The 19,984-nt window shown below is 44.1% G+C and overlaps 1 protein-coding gene across 1 annotated transcript; it reads left to right on the plus strand.

Moving 5' to 3' along the window:
* The first annotated feature begins 353 nt into the window (after positions 1-353).
* On the plus strand, positions 354-19,732 carry LOC120025129 (retinoblastoma-like protein 2). Its single transcript, XM_038969569.1, has 14 exons — positions 354-491; positions 14,628-14,754; positions 15,068-15,180; positions 15,262-15,365; positions 15,520-15,657; positions 15,927-16,097; positions 16,300-16,597; positions 16,762-16,919; positions 17,033-17,209; positions 17,391-17,462; positions 17,566-17,644; positions 17,764-17,954; positions 18,194-18,358; positions 18,563-19,732. Exons 2-14 carry the CDS (start codon positions 14,705-14,707, stop codon positions 18,815-18,817), a joined length of 1,971 nt encoding a protein of 656 aa, XP_038825497.1. The 5' UTR covers positions 354-491; positions 14,628-14,704; the 3' UTR covers positions 18,818-19,732.
* The last annotated feature ends 252 nt before the right edge of the window (positions 19,733-19,984 follow it).

The following is a 19,984-nucleotide window of genomic DNA, read 5'->3' on the forward strand; positions in this document are numbered from 1 at the left end:
ATGTAAACTTCTGACTTCAACTGTAAATATAGGATGATACGTTCTCAGTTAATAGTGTGGCTAAAAAGTCATTTTCAAAACTGATATAGTATATATTGTTGTAAAGCATGACTTGTTAATGTACTGCTATTCTACTGCTTCCTTTATGCCCTATTATGTTCCTACTCCACCCCAGGGGGCGCTTGTTGCTCTGTGAGTCTCAGCCCTCAGGCCTCTTATCATAGCAACCCATTGCAGATGACAAGTTGGGGCTTGTCTGTTGTGAGCTGTGAGCCAATGGGCTGAGCCAGAGCTTCAGCTTCCTCTCTGTCTCAGTGCACTGCAGCCTGCTGCTGCCTGCCTGTACACTTATAGTGGTGCTCACTGCTCTGTGCTGCTCTGATGCTCACCCACAGCTGTTCAGCCTGGCTAGCCCCACAGAGAGAGAAGCAGAGAGGCCGTGTGTCTCCAAGCCTCTACAAAACAGAATCAGATCCTTCTCACGAGCCTCTGTAAGTAGCTTGTTGCATCACTGCAGCTCTTTTGTCTCTCTTTGTCTCTGTAACACAACAGGAAATAACATGTCACAGGATGTTGTTTGTCCTGGGTTGATGTGTGTCTAACTGACGGGAAGAGAACGTTATTATGGATGATGATCATGTATGATTTGTGGCTGGTAGGAGTTGTTAGATTTCCAAGATAAAATGCAACATTTTCTGTTCCATTTCTCTGAAATGGATGCAAAACACTTCAGTTGTATATGTATTTTGAATGATGTGTGTGCCCCAAAATGACTGTAGAAAGTAAAAGTATTCTGGAGGTTGTCACTGACGCTGCAGTCAGTCAGTTCTAAAGATATTGCAGTGTGACAGAGAGCCAACATGGGAACAGAGAGAGGCGTGGTGGTGGGTAAGATGATATAAACTGATTCTGAAGGAGTTGGCAGCTGGTGACACACGTTGTCAGTTGGTGGGCCACTAGCCCACATCCGGTGTGTAGCCCACATGGGTGAGAGCATATGCATAGTAATATTAGTACCGAGCACATAGCTCATAGTAGCTACCTCTCCCTTATGACTGGCTTGCTCTCAGGAGGGATGTTACAGTGAGAGTTAAAGCCTTACTATAACCATCAACTTACACAGAACAGATAGGAAGGTTGAATTGACTCAGTGGGAGGTGAGCTAAATCCATTTTCCTGGTAGTGGATGGAGTAGAGCCAAGCCAACCAAGGCTTCGTCCCAATACTGCAGAGTGAGAGAGGGATAGGTTGGCCAGCAGACCTGGATTCAAATGCTATCTGAAATCTTTCAAATACTTTTTGCATTTGCTTTAGAACAAGCCTGTAATGCCATATGAGCAGGGTTTGCACTTATACGGCTATTCTATTGGTTCAATTGTGCAAAGCAAGCTCAATCAAGCCCAGCTAAAGTGTTTAAAAGATTTCAAATAGTATTTGAACCCAGGCCTGTTGGCCAGTGTCTGGGGTTGGAACAGTAAGGTTGCTCGTAGGGAATGAATGGAAGGTATTATTAGATTCAGTGTTCGTGGTGTACTGTGTGACAGTGGTGTACTGTGTGACAGTGGTGTACTGTGTGACAGCGGTGTACTGTGTGACAGCGGTGTACTGTGTGACAGCGGTGTACTGTGTGACAGCGGTGTACTGTGTGACAGTGCCCAGGAACAGGAACGTAGTGTACAGGTTTGACTCTGACAGAACACAGGAACAGGAACGTAGTGTACAGGTTTGACTCTGACAGAACACAGGAACAGGAACGTAGTGTACAGGTTTGATTCTGACAGAACACAGGAACAGGAACGTAGTGTACAGGTTTGACTCTGACAGAACACAGGAACAGGAACGTAGTGTACAGGTTTGATTCTGACAGAACACAGGAACAGGAACGTAGTGTACAGGTTTGACTCTGACAGAACACAGGAACAGGAACGTAGTGTACAGGTTTGACTCTGACAGAACACAGGAACAGGAACGTAGTGTACAGGTTTGACTCTGACAGAACACAGGAACAGGAACGTAGTGTACAGGTTTGACTCTGACAGAACACAGGAACAGGAACGTAGTGTACAGGTTTGACTCTGACAGAACACAGGAACAGGAACGTAGTGTACAGGTTTGACTCTGACAGAACACAGGAACAGGAACGTAGTGTACAGGTTTGATTCTGACAGAACACAGGAACAGGAACATAGTGTACAGGTTTGACTCTGACAGAACACAGGAACAGGAACGTAGTGTACAGGTTTGACTCTGACAGAACACAGGAACAGGAACGTAGTGTACAGGTTTGACTCTGACAGAACACAGGAACAGGAACGTAGTGTACAGGTTTGACTCTGACAGAACACAGGAACAGGAACGTAGTGTACAGGTTTGACTCTGACAGAACACAGGAACAGGAACGTAGTGTACAGGTTTGACTCTGACAGAACACAGGAACAGGAACGTAGTGTACAGGTTTGACTCTGACAGAACACAGGAACAGGAACGTAGTGTACAGGTTTGACTCTGACAGAACACAGGAACAGGAACGTAGTGTACAGGTTTGACTCTGACAGAACACAGGAACAGGAACGTAGTGTACAGGTTTGACTCTGACAGAACACAGGAACAGGAACGTAGTGTACAGGTTTGACTCTGACAGAACACAGGAACAGGAACGTAGTGTACAGGTTTGACTCTGACAGAACACAGGAACAGGAACGTAGTGTACAGGTTTGACTCTGACAGAACACAGGAACAGGAACGTAGTGTACAGGTTTGACTCTGACAGAACACAGGAACAGGAACGTAGTGTACAGGTTTGACTCTGACAGAACACAGGAACGTAGTGTACAGGTTTGACTCTGACAGAACACAGGAACAGGAACGTAGTGTACAGGTTTGATTCTGACAGAACACAGGAACAGGAACGTAGTGTACAGGTTTGACTCTGACAGAACACAGGAACGTAGTGTACAGGTTTGACTCTGACAGAACACAGGAACAGGAACGTAGTGTACAGGTTTGATTCTGACAGAACACAGGAACGTAGTGTACAGGTTTGACTCTGACAGAACACAGGAACGTAGTGTACAGGTTTGATTCTGACAGAACACAGGAACAGGAACGTAGTGTACAGGTTTGACTCTGACAGAACACAGGAACAGGAACGTAGTGTACAGGTTTGACTCTGACAGAACACAGGAACAGGAACGTAGTGTACAGGTTTGACTCTGACAGAACACAGGAACAGGAACGTAGTGTACAGGTTTGACTCTGACAGAACACAGGAACAGGAACGTAGTGTACAGGTTTGACTCTGACAGAACACAGGAACAGGAACGTAGTGTACAGGTTTGATTCTGACAGAACACAGGAACAGGAACGTAGTGTACAGGTTTGACTCTGACAGAACACAGGAACAGGAACGTAGTGTACAGGTTTGACTCTGACAGAACACAGGAACAGGAACGTAGTGTACAGGTTTGACTCTGACAGAACACAGGAACAGGAACGTAGTGTACAGGTTTGACTCTGACAGAACACAGGAACAGGAACGTAGTGTACAGGTTTGACTCTGACAGAACACAGGAACAGGAACGTAGTGTACAGGTTTGACTCTGACAGAACACAGGAACAGGAACGTAGTGTACAGGTTTGACTCTGACAGAACACAGGAACAGGAACGTAGTGTACAGGTTTGATTCTGACAGAACACAGGAACGTAGTGTACAGGTTTGACTCTGACAGAACACAGGAACAGGAACGTAGTGTACAGGTTTGACTCTGACAGAACATAGGAACAGGAACGTAGTGTACAGGTTTGACTCTGACAGAACACAGGAACAGGAACGTAGTGTACAGGTTTGACTCTGACAGAACACAGGAACAGGAACGTAGTGTACAGGTTTGACTCTGACAGAACACAGGAACAGGAACGTAGTGTACAGGTTTGACTCTGACAGAACACAGGAACAGGAACGTAGTGTACAGGTTTGACTCTGACAGAACACAGGAACAGGAACGTAGTGTACAGGTTTGACTCTGACAGAACACAGGAACAGGAACGTAGTGTACAGGTTTGACTCTGACAGAACACAGGAACAGGAACGTAGTGTACAGGTTTGACTCTGACAGAACACAGGAACAGGAACGTAGTGTACAGGTTTGACTCTGACAGAACACAGGAACAGGAACGTAGTGTACAGGTTTGACTCTGACAGAACACAGGAACAGGAACGTAGTGTACAGGTTTGACTCTGACAGAACACAGGAACAGGAACGTAGTGTACAGGTTTGACTCTGACAGAACACAGGAACAGGAACGTAGTGTACAGGTTTGACTCTGACAGAACACAGGAACAGGAACGTAGTGTACAGGTTTGACTCTGACAGAACACAGGAACAGGAACGTAGTGTACAGGTTTGATTCTGACAGAACACAGGAACAGGAACGTAGTGTACAGGTTTGACTCTGACAGAACACAGGAACAGGAACGTAGTGTACAGGTTTGACTCTGACAGAACACAGGAACAGGAACGTAGTGTACAGGTTTGACTCTGACAGAACACAGGAACAGGAACGTAGTGTACAGGTTTGATTCTGACAGAACACAGGAACAGGAACGTAGTGTACAGGTTTGACTCTGACAGAACACAGGAACAGGAACGTAGTGTACAGGTTTGATTCTGACAGAACACAGGAACAGGAACGTAGTGTACAGGTTTGACTCTGACAGAACACAGGAACAGGAACGTAGTGTGCAGGTTTGACTCTGACAGAACACAGGAACGTAGTGTACAGGTTTGACTCTGACAGAACACAGGAACAGGAACGTAGTGTACAGGTTTGATTCTGACAGAACACAGGAACAGGAACGTAGTGTACAGGTTTGACTCTGACAGAACACAGGAACAGGAACGTAGTGTGCAGGTTTGACTCTGACAGAACACAGGAACAGGAACGTAGTGTACAGGTTTGACTCTGACAGAACACAGGAACGTAGTGTACAGGTTTGACTCTGACAGAACACAGGAACAGGAACGTAGTGTACAGGTTTGACTCTGACAGAACACAGGAACAGGAACGTAGTGTACAGGTTTGACTCTGACAGAACACAGGAACAGGAACGTAGTGTACAGGTTTGACTCTGACAGAACACAGGAACAGGAACGTAGTGTACAGGTTTGACTCTGACAGAACACAGGAACAGGAACGTAGTGTACAGGTTTGATTCTGACAGAACACAGGAACAGGAACGTAGTGTACAGGTTTGACTCTGACAGAACACAGGAACAGGAACGTAGTGTACAGGTTTGATTCTGACAGAACACAGGAACAGGAACGTAGTGTACAGGTTTGACTCTGACAGAACACAGGAACAGGAACGTAGTGTGCAGGTTTGACTCTGACAGAACACAGGAACGTAGTGTACAGGTTTGACTCTGACAGAACACAGGAACAGGAACGTAGTGTACAGGTTTGATTCTGACAGAACACAGGAACAGGAACGTAGTGTACAGGTTTGACTCTGACAGAACACAGGAACAGGAACGTAGTGTGCAGGTTTGACTCTGACAGAACACAGGAACAGGAACGTAGTGTACAGGTTTGACTCTGACAGAACACAGGAACGTAGTGTACAGGTTTGACTCTGACAGAACACAGGAACAGGAACGTAGTGTACAGGTTTGACTCTGACAGAACACAGGAACAGGAACGTAGTGTACAGGTTTGACTCTGACAGAACACAGGAACAGGAACGTAGTGTACAGGTTTGACTCTGACAGAACACAGGAACAGGAACGTAGTGTACAGGTTTGACTCTGACAGAACACAGGAACAGGAACGTAGTGTACAGGTTTGACTCTGACAGAACACAGGAACAGGAACGTAGTGTACAGGTTTGACTCTGACAGAACACAGGAACAGGAACGTAGTGTACAGGTTTGACTCTGACAGAACACAGGAACAGGAACGTAGTGTACAGGTTTGACTCTGACAGAACACAGGAACAGGAACGTAGTGTACAGGTTTGATTCTGACAGAACACAGGAACAGGAACATAGTGTACAGGTTTGACTCTGACAGAACACAGGAACAGGAACGTAGTGTACAGGTTTGACTCTGACAGAACACAGGAACAGGAACGTAGTGTACAGGTTTGACTCTGACAGAACACAGGAACAGGAACGTAGTGTACAGGTTTGACTCTGACAGAACACAGGAACAGGAACGTAGTGTACAGGTTTGACTCTGACAGAACACAGGAACAGGAACGTAGTGTACAGGTTTGACTCTGACAGAACACAGGAACAGGAACGTAGTGTACAGGTTTGACTCTGACAGAACACAGGAACAGGAACGTAGTGTACAGGTTTGACTCTGACAGAACACAGGAACAGGAACGTAGTGTACAGGTTTGACTCTGACAGAACACAGGAACAGGAACGTAGTGTACAGGTTTGACTCTGACAGAACACAGGAACAGGAACGTAGTGTACAGGTTTGACTCTGACAGAACACAGGAACAGGAACGTAGTGTACAGGTTTGACTCTGACAGAACACAGGAACAGGAACGTAGTGTACAGGTTTGACTCTGACAGAACACAGGAACAGGAACGTAGTGTACAGGTTTGACTCTGACAGAACACAGGAACAGGAACGTAGTGTACAGGTTTGACTCTGACAGAACACAGGAACAGGAACGTAGTGTACAGGTTTGACTCTGACAGAACACAGGAACGTAGTGTACAGGTTTGACTCTGACAGAACACAGGAACAGGAACGTAGTGTACAGGTTTGATTCTGACAGAACACAGGAACAGGAACGTAGTGTACAGGTTTGACTCTGACAGAACACAGGAACGTAGTGTACAGGTTTGACTCTGACAGAACACAGGAACAGGAACGTAGTGTACAGGTTTGATTCTGACAGAACACAGGAACGTAGTGTACAGGTTTGACTCTGACAGAACACAGGAACGTAGTGTACAGGTTTGATTCTGACAGAACACAGGAACAGGAACGTAGTGTACAGGTTTGACTCTGACAGAACACAGGAACAGGAACGTAGTGTACAGGTTTGACTCTGACAGAACACAGGAACAGGAACGTAGTGTACAGGTTTGACTCTGACAGAACACAGGAACAGGAACGTAGTGTACAGGTTTGACTCTGACAGAACACAGGAACAGGAACGTAGTGTACAGGTTTGACTCTGACAGAACACAGGAACAGGAACGTAGTGTACAGGTTTGACTCTGACAGAACACAGGAACAGGAACGTAGTGTACAGGTTTGACTCTGACAGAACACAGGAACAGGAACGTAGTGTACAGGTTTGACTCTGACAGAACACAGGAACAGGAACGTAGTGTACAGGTTTGACTCTGACAGAACACAGGAACAGGAACGTAGTGTACAGGTTTGACTCTGACAGAACACAGGAACAGGAACGTAGTGTACAGGTTTGACTCTGACAGAACACAGGAACAGGAACGTAGTGTACAGGTTTGACTCTGACAGAACACAGGAACAGGAACGTAGTGTACAGGTTTGACTCTGACAGAACACAGGAACAGGAACGTAGTGTACAGGTTTGACTCTGACAGAACACAGGAACAGGAACGTAGTGTACAGGTTTGACTCTGACAGAACACAGGAACAGGAACGTAGTGTACAGGTTTGATTCTGACAGAACACAGGAACAGGAACGTAGTGTACAGGTTTGACTCTGACAGAACACAGGAACAGGAACATAGTGTACAGGTTTGACTCTGACAGAACACAGGAACAGGAACGTAGTGTACAGGTTTGACTCTGACAGAACACAGGAACAGGAACGTAGTGTACAGGTTTGACTCTGACAGAACACAGGAACAGGAACGTAGTGTACAGGTTTGACTCTGACAGAACACAGGAACAGGAACGTAGTGTACAGGTTTGACTCTGACAGAACACAGGAACAGGAACGTAGTGTACAGGTTTGACTCTGACAGAACACAGGAACAGGAACGTAGTGTACAGGTTTGACTCTGACAGAACACAGGAACAGGAACGTAGTGTACAGGTTTGACTCTGACAGAACACAGGAACAGGAACGTAGTGTACAGGTTTGACTCTGACAGAACACAGGAACAGGAACGTAGTGTACAGGTTTGACTCTGACAGAACACAGGAACAGGAACGTAGTGTACAGGTTTGACTCTGACAGAACACAGGAACAGGAACGTAGTGTACAGGTTTGACTCTGACAGAACACAGGAACAGGAACGTAGTGTACAGGTTTGACTCTGACAGAACACAGGAACAGGAACGTAGTGTACAGGTTTGACTCTGACAGAACACAGGAACAGGAACGTAGTGTACAGGTTTGACTCTGACAGAACACAGGAACAGGAACGTAGTGTACAGGTTTGACTCTGACAGAACACAGGAACAGGAACGTAGTGTACAGGTTTGACTCTGACAGAACACAGGAACAGGAACGTAGTGTACAGGTTTGACTCTGACAGAACACAGGAACAGGAACGTAGTGTACAGGTTTGACTCTGACAGAACACAGGAACAGGAACGTAGTGTACAGGTTTGACTCTGACAGAACACAGGAACAGGAACGTAGTGTACAGGTTTGATTCTGACAGAACACAGGAACAGGAACGTAGTGTACAGGTTTGACTCTGACAGAACACAGGAACAGGAACGTAGTGTACAGGTTTGACTCTGACAGAACACAGGAACAGGAACGTAGTGTACAGGTTTGACTCTGACAGAACACAGGAACAGGAACGTAGTGTACAGGTTTGACTCTGACAGAACACAGGAACAGGAACGTAGTGTACAGGTTTGACTCTGACAGAACACAGGAACGTAGTGTACAGGTTTGACTCTGACAGAACACAGGAACAGGAACGTAGTCTACAGGTTTGACTCTGACAGAACACAGGAACAGGAACGTAGTGTACAGGTTTGACTCTGACAGAACACAGGAACAGGAACGTAGTGTACAGGTTTGACTCTGACAGAACACAGGAACGTAGTGTACAGGTTTGACTCTGACAGAACACAGGAACAGGAACGTAGTCTACAGGTTTGACTCTGACAGAACACAGGAACGTAGTGTACAGGTTTGACTCTGACAGAACACAGGAACAGGAACGTAGTGTACAGGTTTGATTCTGACAGAACACAGGAACAGGAACGTAGTGTACAGGTTTGACTCTGACAGAACACAGGAACAGGAACGTAGTGTACAGGTTTGACTCTGACAGAACACAGGAATTGATGTGGTTCAACATTGGCCTGTCCAGCCTCAGCCTGGCTCTGGCTGTAATTTACAGTCACGTCAGAATATCGAGAACTTCACCTGGTATAACCTTACAGCTTAGCTTGTAGCCCTCTGTTTCTCTCTCTCTGTTGCTCTTTCTCTCTCTCTCTACCTCTCTGTTGCTCTCACTCGCTCCCTCTCTGTCTCTCTGTGTTGGTCTCTACCCAAAGTGGTACTCCTTAGTGACAAAGTAAAACTGATTATCACCTGCAACCCATAACGACAATCATTGCTAGCATCATCCTCAAATACCTTCCCAATAACCACACCCAGCGTATCTCACTGACTTACTATAACTTGAATTAGTCCTCAGATATAGTACACAACATGTTCGGAATCAGCATCCACCTCCCCACTTACTGACATCTGGTTTATATATAAAACATTTTCACACACTCAGAGAGACAGATCCTCTACCCCAGGCAGCGTCTGTGCATCACACATTCACACAGTCTGTGATAGTAACTTGGCATGGTAGAGAAATGGAGAACACGTGCAAATGATTATCGCTGTGGAGAGGAGACTGAGTTACCATTGAATCAGCACAATCTCTCTTTTTCTCTCTATTTCAAATCAATTCAAATGTGATTATTGGCATGGGAAACATGTTTACATTGCCTAAGCAAGTGAAATGGACAAACAAAAAGGAAAGGGAAATAAACAATTATTAACAGTAAACATTACTAAAGTTTTAAAAGAATATAGAAATGTTATATTGCTGGCTATGTACAGTGTAACAATGTGCAAGTAGTTGAAGTATGAAAGGTAATATAAATAAGCAGATAAATATAATATATTTACAATGGTGTTTGTGCTCCACAGGTTGCCCTTTTCTTGTGGCAACAGGTCACAAATCTTGCTGTTGTGGCACACTGTTGTATTTCACCTAATAGATATGGGAGATTGGATTGGTTTTCAAATTCTTTGTGGGTCTGTAATCTGAGGGATATATAGTGCCTTCAGAAAGTATTCACACCCCTTGACTTTTTCCGCATTTTGTTGCTTGACAGCCTGAATTTTTATTTGGAATAAATTGAGATGTTGTGTCACTGGCCAACACACAATACCCATAATGTCAAAGTGGAATTATGTTTTTAGAAATGTTTACAAATTAATTAAAAATGAAGAGCTGAAATGTCTTGAGTCAATAAGTATTCAACCTCTTTGTTATGTCAAGCCTAAATAAGTTCAGGAGTAAAAATGTGCTGAACAAGTCACATAATAAGTTACATAGACTCTGTGTGCAATAATAGTGTTTAACATGAACGACTACCTTTTGAATGACTACCTTATCTCTGTAACCGACACATATTGTACAATTATCTGTAAGGTCCCTCAGTCAAGCAGTGAATTTCAAACAGAGATTGAACCACAAAGAACAGGGAGGTTTTCCAATGCAAAGAAGGGCACCTATTGGTAAATGGGTCAAATAAAAAAAGCAGACATTGAATATCCCTTTGAGCATGGTTATTAATTACACTTTGGATCGTGTATCAATACACCCAGTCACTACAAAGATACAGGCGTCCCTCCTAGCTCAGTTGCAGGAGAGGAATGAAACTGCTCAAGAATTTAACAATGAGGCCAATGGTGACATCAAAACAGTTACTGAGTTTAATGGCTGTGATAGGAGAAAACTGAGGATGGATCAACAACATTGTAGTTACTCTATAATACTAACCTAAAGGACAGAGTGAAAAGAAGAAAGCCTGTACAGAAAAAAAAAATCCAAAACATACATCCAGTTTGCAGCATGGCACTAAAGTAAAACTGCAAAACGTGGCAAAGAAATTAACTTTATGTCCTGAATACAAAGTATTATGTTTGGGGAAAATCCAGCAGAACACATCACTGAGTACCACTCTTCATATTTTCAAGCATGGTGGTGGGTGCATCATGTTATGGGTATGCTTGTCATCGGCAAGGACTAGGGAGTTTTGTAGAGTAAAAAGAAACAGAATATAGTTCATTTTTTTATTTAACCAGGCAAGCCAGTTAAAAAAAAATATTTATATTGACGGCCTTGTTCAGGGGCAAAATGACAGATTTTTACCTTGTCAGCTCAGGGATTCGATCTAGCTACATTTCGGGTACTGGCCCAACGCTCTAACCACTAGGCTACCTGCCGTTAAGCACAAGCAAAATCCTAAAGGAAAATCTGATTCAGTCTGCTTTCCACCAGACACTGAGAGACAAATTCACCTCTCAGCAGGAAAATAACATAAAACAAAAAGCCAAATATACACTGGAGTTGCTTACCAAGAAGACATTAAATGTGGCCTAATTAAAATTTTGAAATTCTTTGGCAAGACATGAAGATGGCTGTCTAGCCATGATCAACCAACTTGACAGAGCTTTTAATAATAATGTGCAAATGTTGTACAATCCAGGTGTGGAAAGCTCTTAGAGATTTACCCAGAAAGACCGTAATCGCTGCCAAAGGTGATTCTAACATGTATTGACTCAGGTGTGTGAATACTTATGTAAATTAGATATTTCTGTATTTGATTTTCAATAAATTAGCAAACATTTCTAAAAACATGCTTTCATTATTGGGTATTGTGTGGAAATCAATTTAATCCATGTCATGTGTCAATGTGCAGCGGTAGGACGGAGTCAGGCGCAGGACACAGAACTGAGTAAAAGACGTACTTTACTCGAAAAGAAACAACAAAATTTCCACACAGGGAAAACACACCCGCTCACAGTAGTCTTGAAAACTAAACAAAGAACAAACACGCACAAAACCATGTGGGAACTAGAGGGTTAAATAGGGAATAAATTATAACGTAATGGGAACCAGGTGTGTACAATCAAGACAAAACAAATGGAAAAAGAAACGTAGATCGGTTGCAGCTAGAAAGACGGTGACGACGATCACCGAACGCCGCCCGAACAAGGAGAGGCACCAACTTCGGCGGAAGTCATGACAATCCATTTTGGATTCAGGCTGTAACACATCAAAATGTGGAATAAGTCAAGGGGTATGAATACTTTTTGAATGCGCTGTATGTGTCTCTAATATGGTCTAACATTTGGCAGGAGGTTAGGAAGTGCAGCTAGGTTTCCATCTCATTAAGTGGGCAGTGTGCACATAGCCTGTCTTCTCTTGAGAGTCAGGTCTGCCGATGGTGACCTTTCGATAGCAAGGCCATGCTCACTGAGTCTGTACATAGTCAAAGCTTTTCTTAGTATTGGGTCAGTCACAGTGTTCAGGTATTCTGCTACTGTGTATTCTCTGTTTAGGGCCAAATAACATTACAGTTTGCTCAGTTTTTTTGTTGATTCTTTCCAATGTGTCAAGTAATTATCTTTTTGTTTTCTCATGATTTGGTTAGGTCTAATTGTGTTGCTGTCCTGTTGTGAACAGAGTCCCAGTACCCGCTGGCTGAGGGGACTCTTCTTCAGGTTCATCTCTCTGTAGGTGAGGGCTTTGTTATGGAAGGTTTGAGAATCGCTTCCTTTTAGGTGCTTGTGGAATTTAATTGCTCTTTTCTGGATTTTGATAAATAGCTGGGATCGTCCTAATTCTGCTCTGCATGCATTATTTGCAGTTTTACATTTTACATTGAGGATGTTTTTTCATAATTCTGCATAGAGTCAATTTGGGGTTTGTGAGTTCTTGGTTTGTGAGTGGACCCCAGACCTCACAACCATAGAGGGCTTCTGTGGTGCTGATGTTTAGGTCAAGGTAGGTATATTGTTTTGTGTGATCTAGGGCAACAGTGTCTAGGTGGAATTTGTATTTGTGGTGCTGGAAACGGGACCTTTTTTGGAACACCATTATTTTTGTTTTACTGAGATTAACTGTCAGGGCCCAAGTCTGACAGAATCTGCAGAAGACCTAGGTGCTGCTTAGTTGGGGACAGAAGCACCAGATCATCTGCTAACAGCAAACATTTGACTTCAGAGTCTAGTAGGGTGAGGCCGGGTGCTTCAGACTGAGCCCTCGTCAATTTGTTGGTGTAAATGTTGAAGAGGGTGGAGCTCCATTTTTTGGGCCAATATTAACAGCATACTTGCACACGTTGTTTGTGTACATGTTTTCCCCCAACACCGCATTCCATCAATTTGTATAGGTGGGGTGTCAGTGGGCTGACTGTGAACGCTCTGAGAGACACTGGGTTGAGGTCGGTGATAAAGTTGTTTACAGTACTGCTGCCAAGACATGAGCTGTATGTGTACCTACCATAGGAGTCCCCTTGAAGCCCACCATTGACTATGTACAGACCCAGCGTGCGACAGAGCTGCAGGAGTTGTGACCCGTTTTTGTTGGTTGTTTTGTCGTAGTTGTTGGGCATATTGGGGAGGGAATGCTGCCACCTCCAGGTAGGTTTTTGTAACCCTGTGTCAGGTTCTTGTTCAGTTCAGGCGTTTAGGTCTCCACAGAATAGAACATTTCCCTGGGTCTGGAAATGATGATCTCCCCCTCTAGGATGGAGAAGCTGTCTTTATTAAAGTATGGGGATCCTAGTGGAGGGATATACAGTACTGTACACTCTTAGAAATAAAGATTCCAAACGGTTCTACGGCTGTCTCCATAAGAGAACCCTTTTTGGGTCTGGAAAGGGTCCTACATGGAACCCAAAAGGGTTCTACCTTGAACCAAAATGGTTCCTCAAAGGGTTCTCCTATGGGGATATCCGAAGTACCCTTTAAAGTTATATAGCACATTTTTTCTAAGAGTGTAGGTAGCACACAGGACAAATTTTTTATCTGTTGAGATTATTTCCTTATTTATTTCTAACCAAATGTAAAATGTTCCTGTTTTGATTTATTTAATAATGGTGAAGTCTCTCTCTCTCTCTCTGAATCCTTCCACAGCAGAACTGTAGAACTGCTAGACAAACAGAGAAACAGATTCAAAAACGCTAAATATGAATATTTCTCTTCAACAGGAAATATCGTATTTTTGCAGTTCATCATTGTTGTCATCTCATAGCTGAAGGCCAGCCCCCTCCCTACACACACACACACACACACACACACACACACACACACACACACACACACACACACACACACACACACACACACACACACACACACACACACACACACACACACACACACACACACACACACACACACACACACACACACATTAACCTGACTCTAAATACAGTACACAAGCCTTTTGGGCCCAATTATCTCTGAGATGACTTAGTATCATTACTGTGTGGTTCGTGTTGTAAATTTAAACCGTTGTTTCACATGTTTCTCATGCAAGGAAATATAATGATGATCCTATTTATACGGTCTCATGTACCGCTCTAAAGGGTTTTCAAACCTCTGCCTGGTGTATGCATTATGTACAGGTGTCCACTGCTACTCCACTGACTGACACGGAGCTACACTCTACCAGCGGAGGTGCTGTGAGCGGCTGGAGGTCGTCATGGCAACCCAGAGACATGTACCCAGTGACAGTCTGGCTAGAACATTCAGGTCAGCTATGGTGGGCATGTGCCTATGTGGGCCTCATACGTAACTGTAGTAGACTGTAATGTGCCGCAGGGGAAATGTATTTGGGCCTGTAGCCTATGATAGAGTACACCGTGATCTATGGTCAGTGTTAAGTTTGTAGAAGAGTAAGAAAATACATGTTTTTTTTACTATGTTACACATTCTTCCCATTATGGAGAAGATTATGATTTGGGGGAAGATAAGCTTATCCATACCTATGGGTGGGCAATATCTATCAGTAGTCTATGGGGGTGGAAAAGTGGCTGTATGGTTCTTTAAGGTGTATTTTATTTAGGTTCTGTGCCAGAAACCCTAGTGAGGTCATCTCCACTAGACTGAGAGACATGCTCCACACCTTCATCCAGCACTACCAGGAACCATGGGAAGAGAACCGCAGCCTAGACAGAGGTGTGTGTGTGTCTGTGTGTATGCATGTGTTGATATATTGACATTAATGTGCACTTTTCAGTAACTTCCTGTTGTTTGTAGAGAGAGGAGTGAAGTTCTCCAGCCAGACAGAGGCTTTGTACTACAGGGTTCTAGAGGCTGTCATCAATCAGGAGAGGAAGAGGCTGGGAGCCAAAGACCTTTCAGTGAGTCCTTTGCCCTCTGCTGTGTATGACTGGAACTGCACTGTTTAGTGTCATTAAGCATTCACTTTACAATTCCCTCTGGGGGCACTGTTGTATAGACATGTACAGACATGTATAGTATAGAGGTTGTCCTTGATGACTTGTTTCTTGGCAGGGCATTCTGGAGCATGATCTGTTCCAGCGCTCTCTAGTGGCCTGTTGTCTGGAGATGGTCATCTTCTCCCATCAGCCACCAGGCAGCTTCCCCCTGGTCATTGACATCTTTAGCCTGGCGCCATACGACTTCTACAAGGTAACATCTACACAAAACACCTGCAGTACATGTCATACTGTACTGTAACATCATAGGTTTTGTGTAAAGGAGGTGGTTTTACGTGATAAGTAACCTTACCTGAAAACTGAAGCATTGTGTTAGCTCCTCAAGCTAATGCCTAGGCTTGGGCTCAGAGGGCTTACACAGTCTTGGGGCATACAGACGTCCTGGGTTCAAACATGTCTACTGTAATCTTAGTGATCTGTTTAGGTGCTGTTTAACCCTCTACTGTGTGTGGTGTGTGCCAGGTGATAGAGCTGGTGCTGCGGGCTGAGGAGGGCTTGCTGCCGGGTGTGGTCAGGCATCTGACCCATATAGAGGAGCAGGTCCTGGAGAGTCTGGCCTGGAGGAGAGACTCACCACTCTGGGACCAGATCAGAGCTGCTAAGGGACAGGGACAGCTGCCTGCATACCATCAGGTCAGCGGGCAACGGTTCAAATTCACCTATTTGTGAACTGGGCAAAATACACAGTGCACCCTGTCAAAATATATAGAGCAACACCGCTGGCGCACTCGAAACAAGTTGGTCTAATATGGCAGCATGGCGGCTGTCGTTCCATTAAAAAGAGGAAACAAAATGATCCCAAACTTGAGGTAACAGATGGTTCTGTGTGTTCCAGGTGATGCTCCCCCAATACTCAGAGGACACAGACAAGATGGCCAAGATCCCTCCCACCCCTTCACAATTGACCCCAAGCCTTGTGAATGGGATCCATGGAAATGACCTGAACCCTCCGATTACCCACCATGAACGCTACAGCTCACCCCCTGCTGGCTCAAAGATGGCCGCTTGCCCTACCACACCAGTCAGCCCATCCCAGTCCTCCTCTGTCATTGTTACTAGACAGACTGTAGTCACCATGGCATCAGCCACTGTCACCACCAACAATGGCCAGTCAGTCACCATACCGGTTCGAGGTAAAGACTTTCCCTCAGATGAAACCCAATATGACCATAGAAATGACAACCCTAATAGAATACTGACATAATGTAATACATCTTGTAATAAACATGTTATATACCTTGTTTACATATCACAACAATCAGTGCTATTTGTTCAATTAAACCTCTTCCACACCCAGGCATTGCCAATGACCGGGGAGGCATCACATTTACCCTCAGTGTTGTGGGTCAGCCCATTCCTCCACAGCAAGTCTCCAGCACCTCTACCCAGCAGCCCCAGAACCCAGTCACACACAGACCTCAGAGTAAGGGAGGAATCTCACTGTTCCTCCGCAAGGTAGGCTTTACTCACAGATTTCTACATACCTGAGCTGGCCTGAATGCTATGAGCCTAGATATTTAGTTACAAGATCCACAAGACAAAGGCCATACTCCTTCCCTCTGTCTCAGGTCTACCACCTGGTGAGCATGCGTCTGAGGGACATCTGTGTTAAACTGGACATCTGTGAGGCGCTGCGGCTGAAGATCTGGACCTGCGTTGAACACTCCTTGGTCCACTGCACTGACCTCATGCTAGACCGACACCTGGACCAAATACTCATGTGTGCCATCTATGTCATGGCCAAGGTAGCACTATTTGCTTTTCCTCTAGACTTTTTGCTATACTTCCTTAATGCAGATGGTTTTATGACTTGGGTGATCGACAGCAAGGCATTCAGCCTTCTATACTTCTTCAGCTGTGTATTGATGATAATAATGTATTATAATACCTTAATTTCCATGTTTATGCTGTGTGTTGCTTGTGCAGGTAACCAATGTTGACATGCCCTTCAAGCTCATCATGCAGTGCTACAAGACTCAGCCTCAAGCAAGGAACTGTGTAAGGAGATAGATGTTTTGCTTGCTTTTGTGTGTGTAAGTGAGTTAAATCCAGCTTGTTTGTTATTGTGTAGTTGATAAAGTCTGTATTGTCCTCCTGTCAGGTATTCAGAAGTGTTCTGATCTCAGGGAGAAACACCAAGACCTCACAAAACTCTCCTGGAAGATCCAACAGAAAAAACAGTTAGACAAATAGAAAAAGACATACATTCACATGGATATGTTTGCATCATAACATGCATGAATTAACAAATGATTTAATGAAGAATGATTTTTGAATGTGATGCTGCTCTGTTTTCCAGTTGATGTAGACCCCAGCAGTAGCTTGCTTACATACCAGAGCCCTCCCACCCATCCTACAGGACCCAGAGCTCCCTGTAGACAGGACCAGGGGGAGAGAAGACACCTCATCTATTTCTACAACACCGTCTATGTCAAACAGATGAAAGACTTTGCCCTGCGCTACAACTCCAGCTCTCTGACCATAGCCGGGGTGAGGGGACATTTTCATATACTACCTAATGGAGTCAGTAGTCGTCATACACAATACGTAGGAAACACTTTACCAGTGGTCTCAGATATGTCCAAACTGAGGTATAACATCATTGGTACTTACAGGTTGATAGAAGTAAGAGCAGTCCTTGTACAGATACAGTGCATTGTTCCTAGGACCAGTGCTTTCATCACTGTCCAGAGATTCTGACGACATTCTGATTATTTTTCCATGCACAGGTTGAAACCCCTCCCCTTTCGCCATACCCCTGCCAGTGTATTGGATCCTTGCGCAGACTCCGCCCCTCAAACCACCATTCCCTCTACATCTCTCCCCACAAGCCCAGCACTCACTCCTCCCCCCGCACTGGGTTCCTCTACTACATCAGCAGAAGCCCCTCAAAGGTCAGAGGTTGGACATACCTCTCTAACCCTGCTAACGGTTCCCTAACTGACCCTCTTCTATACTTCCTGTCTGAAGCCTAACTAACATTACACATATTTTAACTTTAATAACTGTGAAAAGCAAAAGGCCTGGTCATCGTAAATACACAGTACACATCTAGTCATGTGTGTTGCTAATCGTTGTATCCCAACTGTATCCCACAGCGTCTGAGAGAGATCAATGACATGATGAGGACATTTCAGTCACGCACCAGGAAGCACTGTGCAGCCCAGCTGCAGGAGGATGGTGAGGAGGAGGGTGGGCCGCTTGTGAAGAGACCCTGTCAGGATAGACCGTCAGACTGGCAGAGAAAGCTCAGGGACCTCGGCCAGGACAGGGCCAGGGCCCAGAACCAGCAACAATCCCAGACCAGGGCCAAGGCACAGCACCAAGCAACAGCACACAATGGGACACATTGATGACATCTCACTTTCTTTGACTTACCGTCATGCTTCATACTTCCATCATCAGTGTCTGTGGTCCATATTCTTCCAATGAGTGTAGACCTGCAAAGAGAATGGATGCTGTGGATCTACAATGTTAGAAAGAATTGGCATCATTAGCACTCAGTGAAGTTCTCTTAGCAAGCAATGTTCATGATTAGAAAAGCTGATTTGTAATAATAAATAGGGTATTGTAATAATCTGAGGGTAACTAGGGCTCTGTATCAAATATCATATTATACATATCATATACACTATATATTTCAACATTTTAGTCCTCTGTGAACCATGTCCTAGTTACCTAAGGAAACAGTAAAGGATTTGTGTTGGTACTGAGCACTGTGTACAGTTTGTGTTTTGGTGAGAGGGAGGAGACAAGAGATGTCTCTCTCTGGAACATACAGTACGTAATTAGTTTCAATTTTCAAGTTTAATTTGTCACATGCACAAGTACAGTGAAATGCTAAACTTGCAAGCCCTACCCAACAGTGCAGTATTCAAAATAAAAGTATAACTAATTTTAAACAAATTAAACACAGATATATGACATACTGGTGAGCCTTTTCAAATTATTATACATGTATCTGTTAGGACCAGATGTTAGATAATATGTTTTTATTATTATACAGCGTAATGTATTTGTTAGGACCAGATGTTAGATAATATTATGTTTAATTTGGACTTTCAGTTTCACATGTTGCTTTTCTCTACCAGTGTTTAATTTGTACTGATCTGTGGTACAAATCCTTTACTTCTTTGTATTGTGATGTTGGATAAACATAACTCAGTTTTTACATCTCCTTACCCTACCGTCAACATTACCACTACATAGTGAGAGCCACTGTGGAAAAGAAACATAGCTCCATGTTGGATATTTTGGCACTCAGAGACAACAAGGTCATAAACAGCATGTGACATATCAGTCTTGGTATATTAGTCTCATGTTGATATAATAAAATGGTTATTTTGTTAATTTTCAAAATGGCATATTTTGAAAAACATCCGAACAAATGGCCATTCACTTTTCATAGTGGGGAAAATAGTTTTCCATGACGGCCTAGTGATTGAGTAACAATACCCATACTGTTTATCAGTAACTATGTCCTGACACGCTATGGGAAGTTCATTCTTAACCCATGTTGC

The sequence above is a fragment of the Salvelinus namaycush genome, chromosome 30 (assembly GCF_016432855.1).
Source record: "Salvelinus namaycush isolate Seneca chromosome 30, SaNama_1.0, whole genome shotgun sequence".
Taxonomy (NCBI): Eukaryota; Metazoa; Chordata; class Actinopteri; order Salmoniformes; family Salmonidae; genus Salvelinus; species Salvelinus namaycush.

Bases quoted from the DNA above. Each gene is read 5' to 3' on its own strand.
- LOC120025129 (XM_038969569.1), top strand. From the start codon at position 14,705: ATGGCAACCCAGAGACATGTACCCAGTGACAGTCTGGCTAGAACATTC. The intron at 16,598-16,761 runs GTAAAGACTTTC...TTCCACACCCAG, and splicing joins AGTCACCATACCGGTTCGAG to GCATTGCCAATGACCGGGGA. The intron at 18,359-18,562 runs GTCAGAGGTTGG...TGTATCCCACAG, and splicing joins TCAGCAGAAGCCCCTCAAAG to CGTCTGAGAGAGATCAATGA.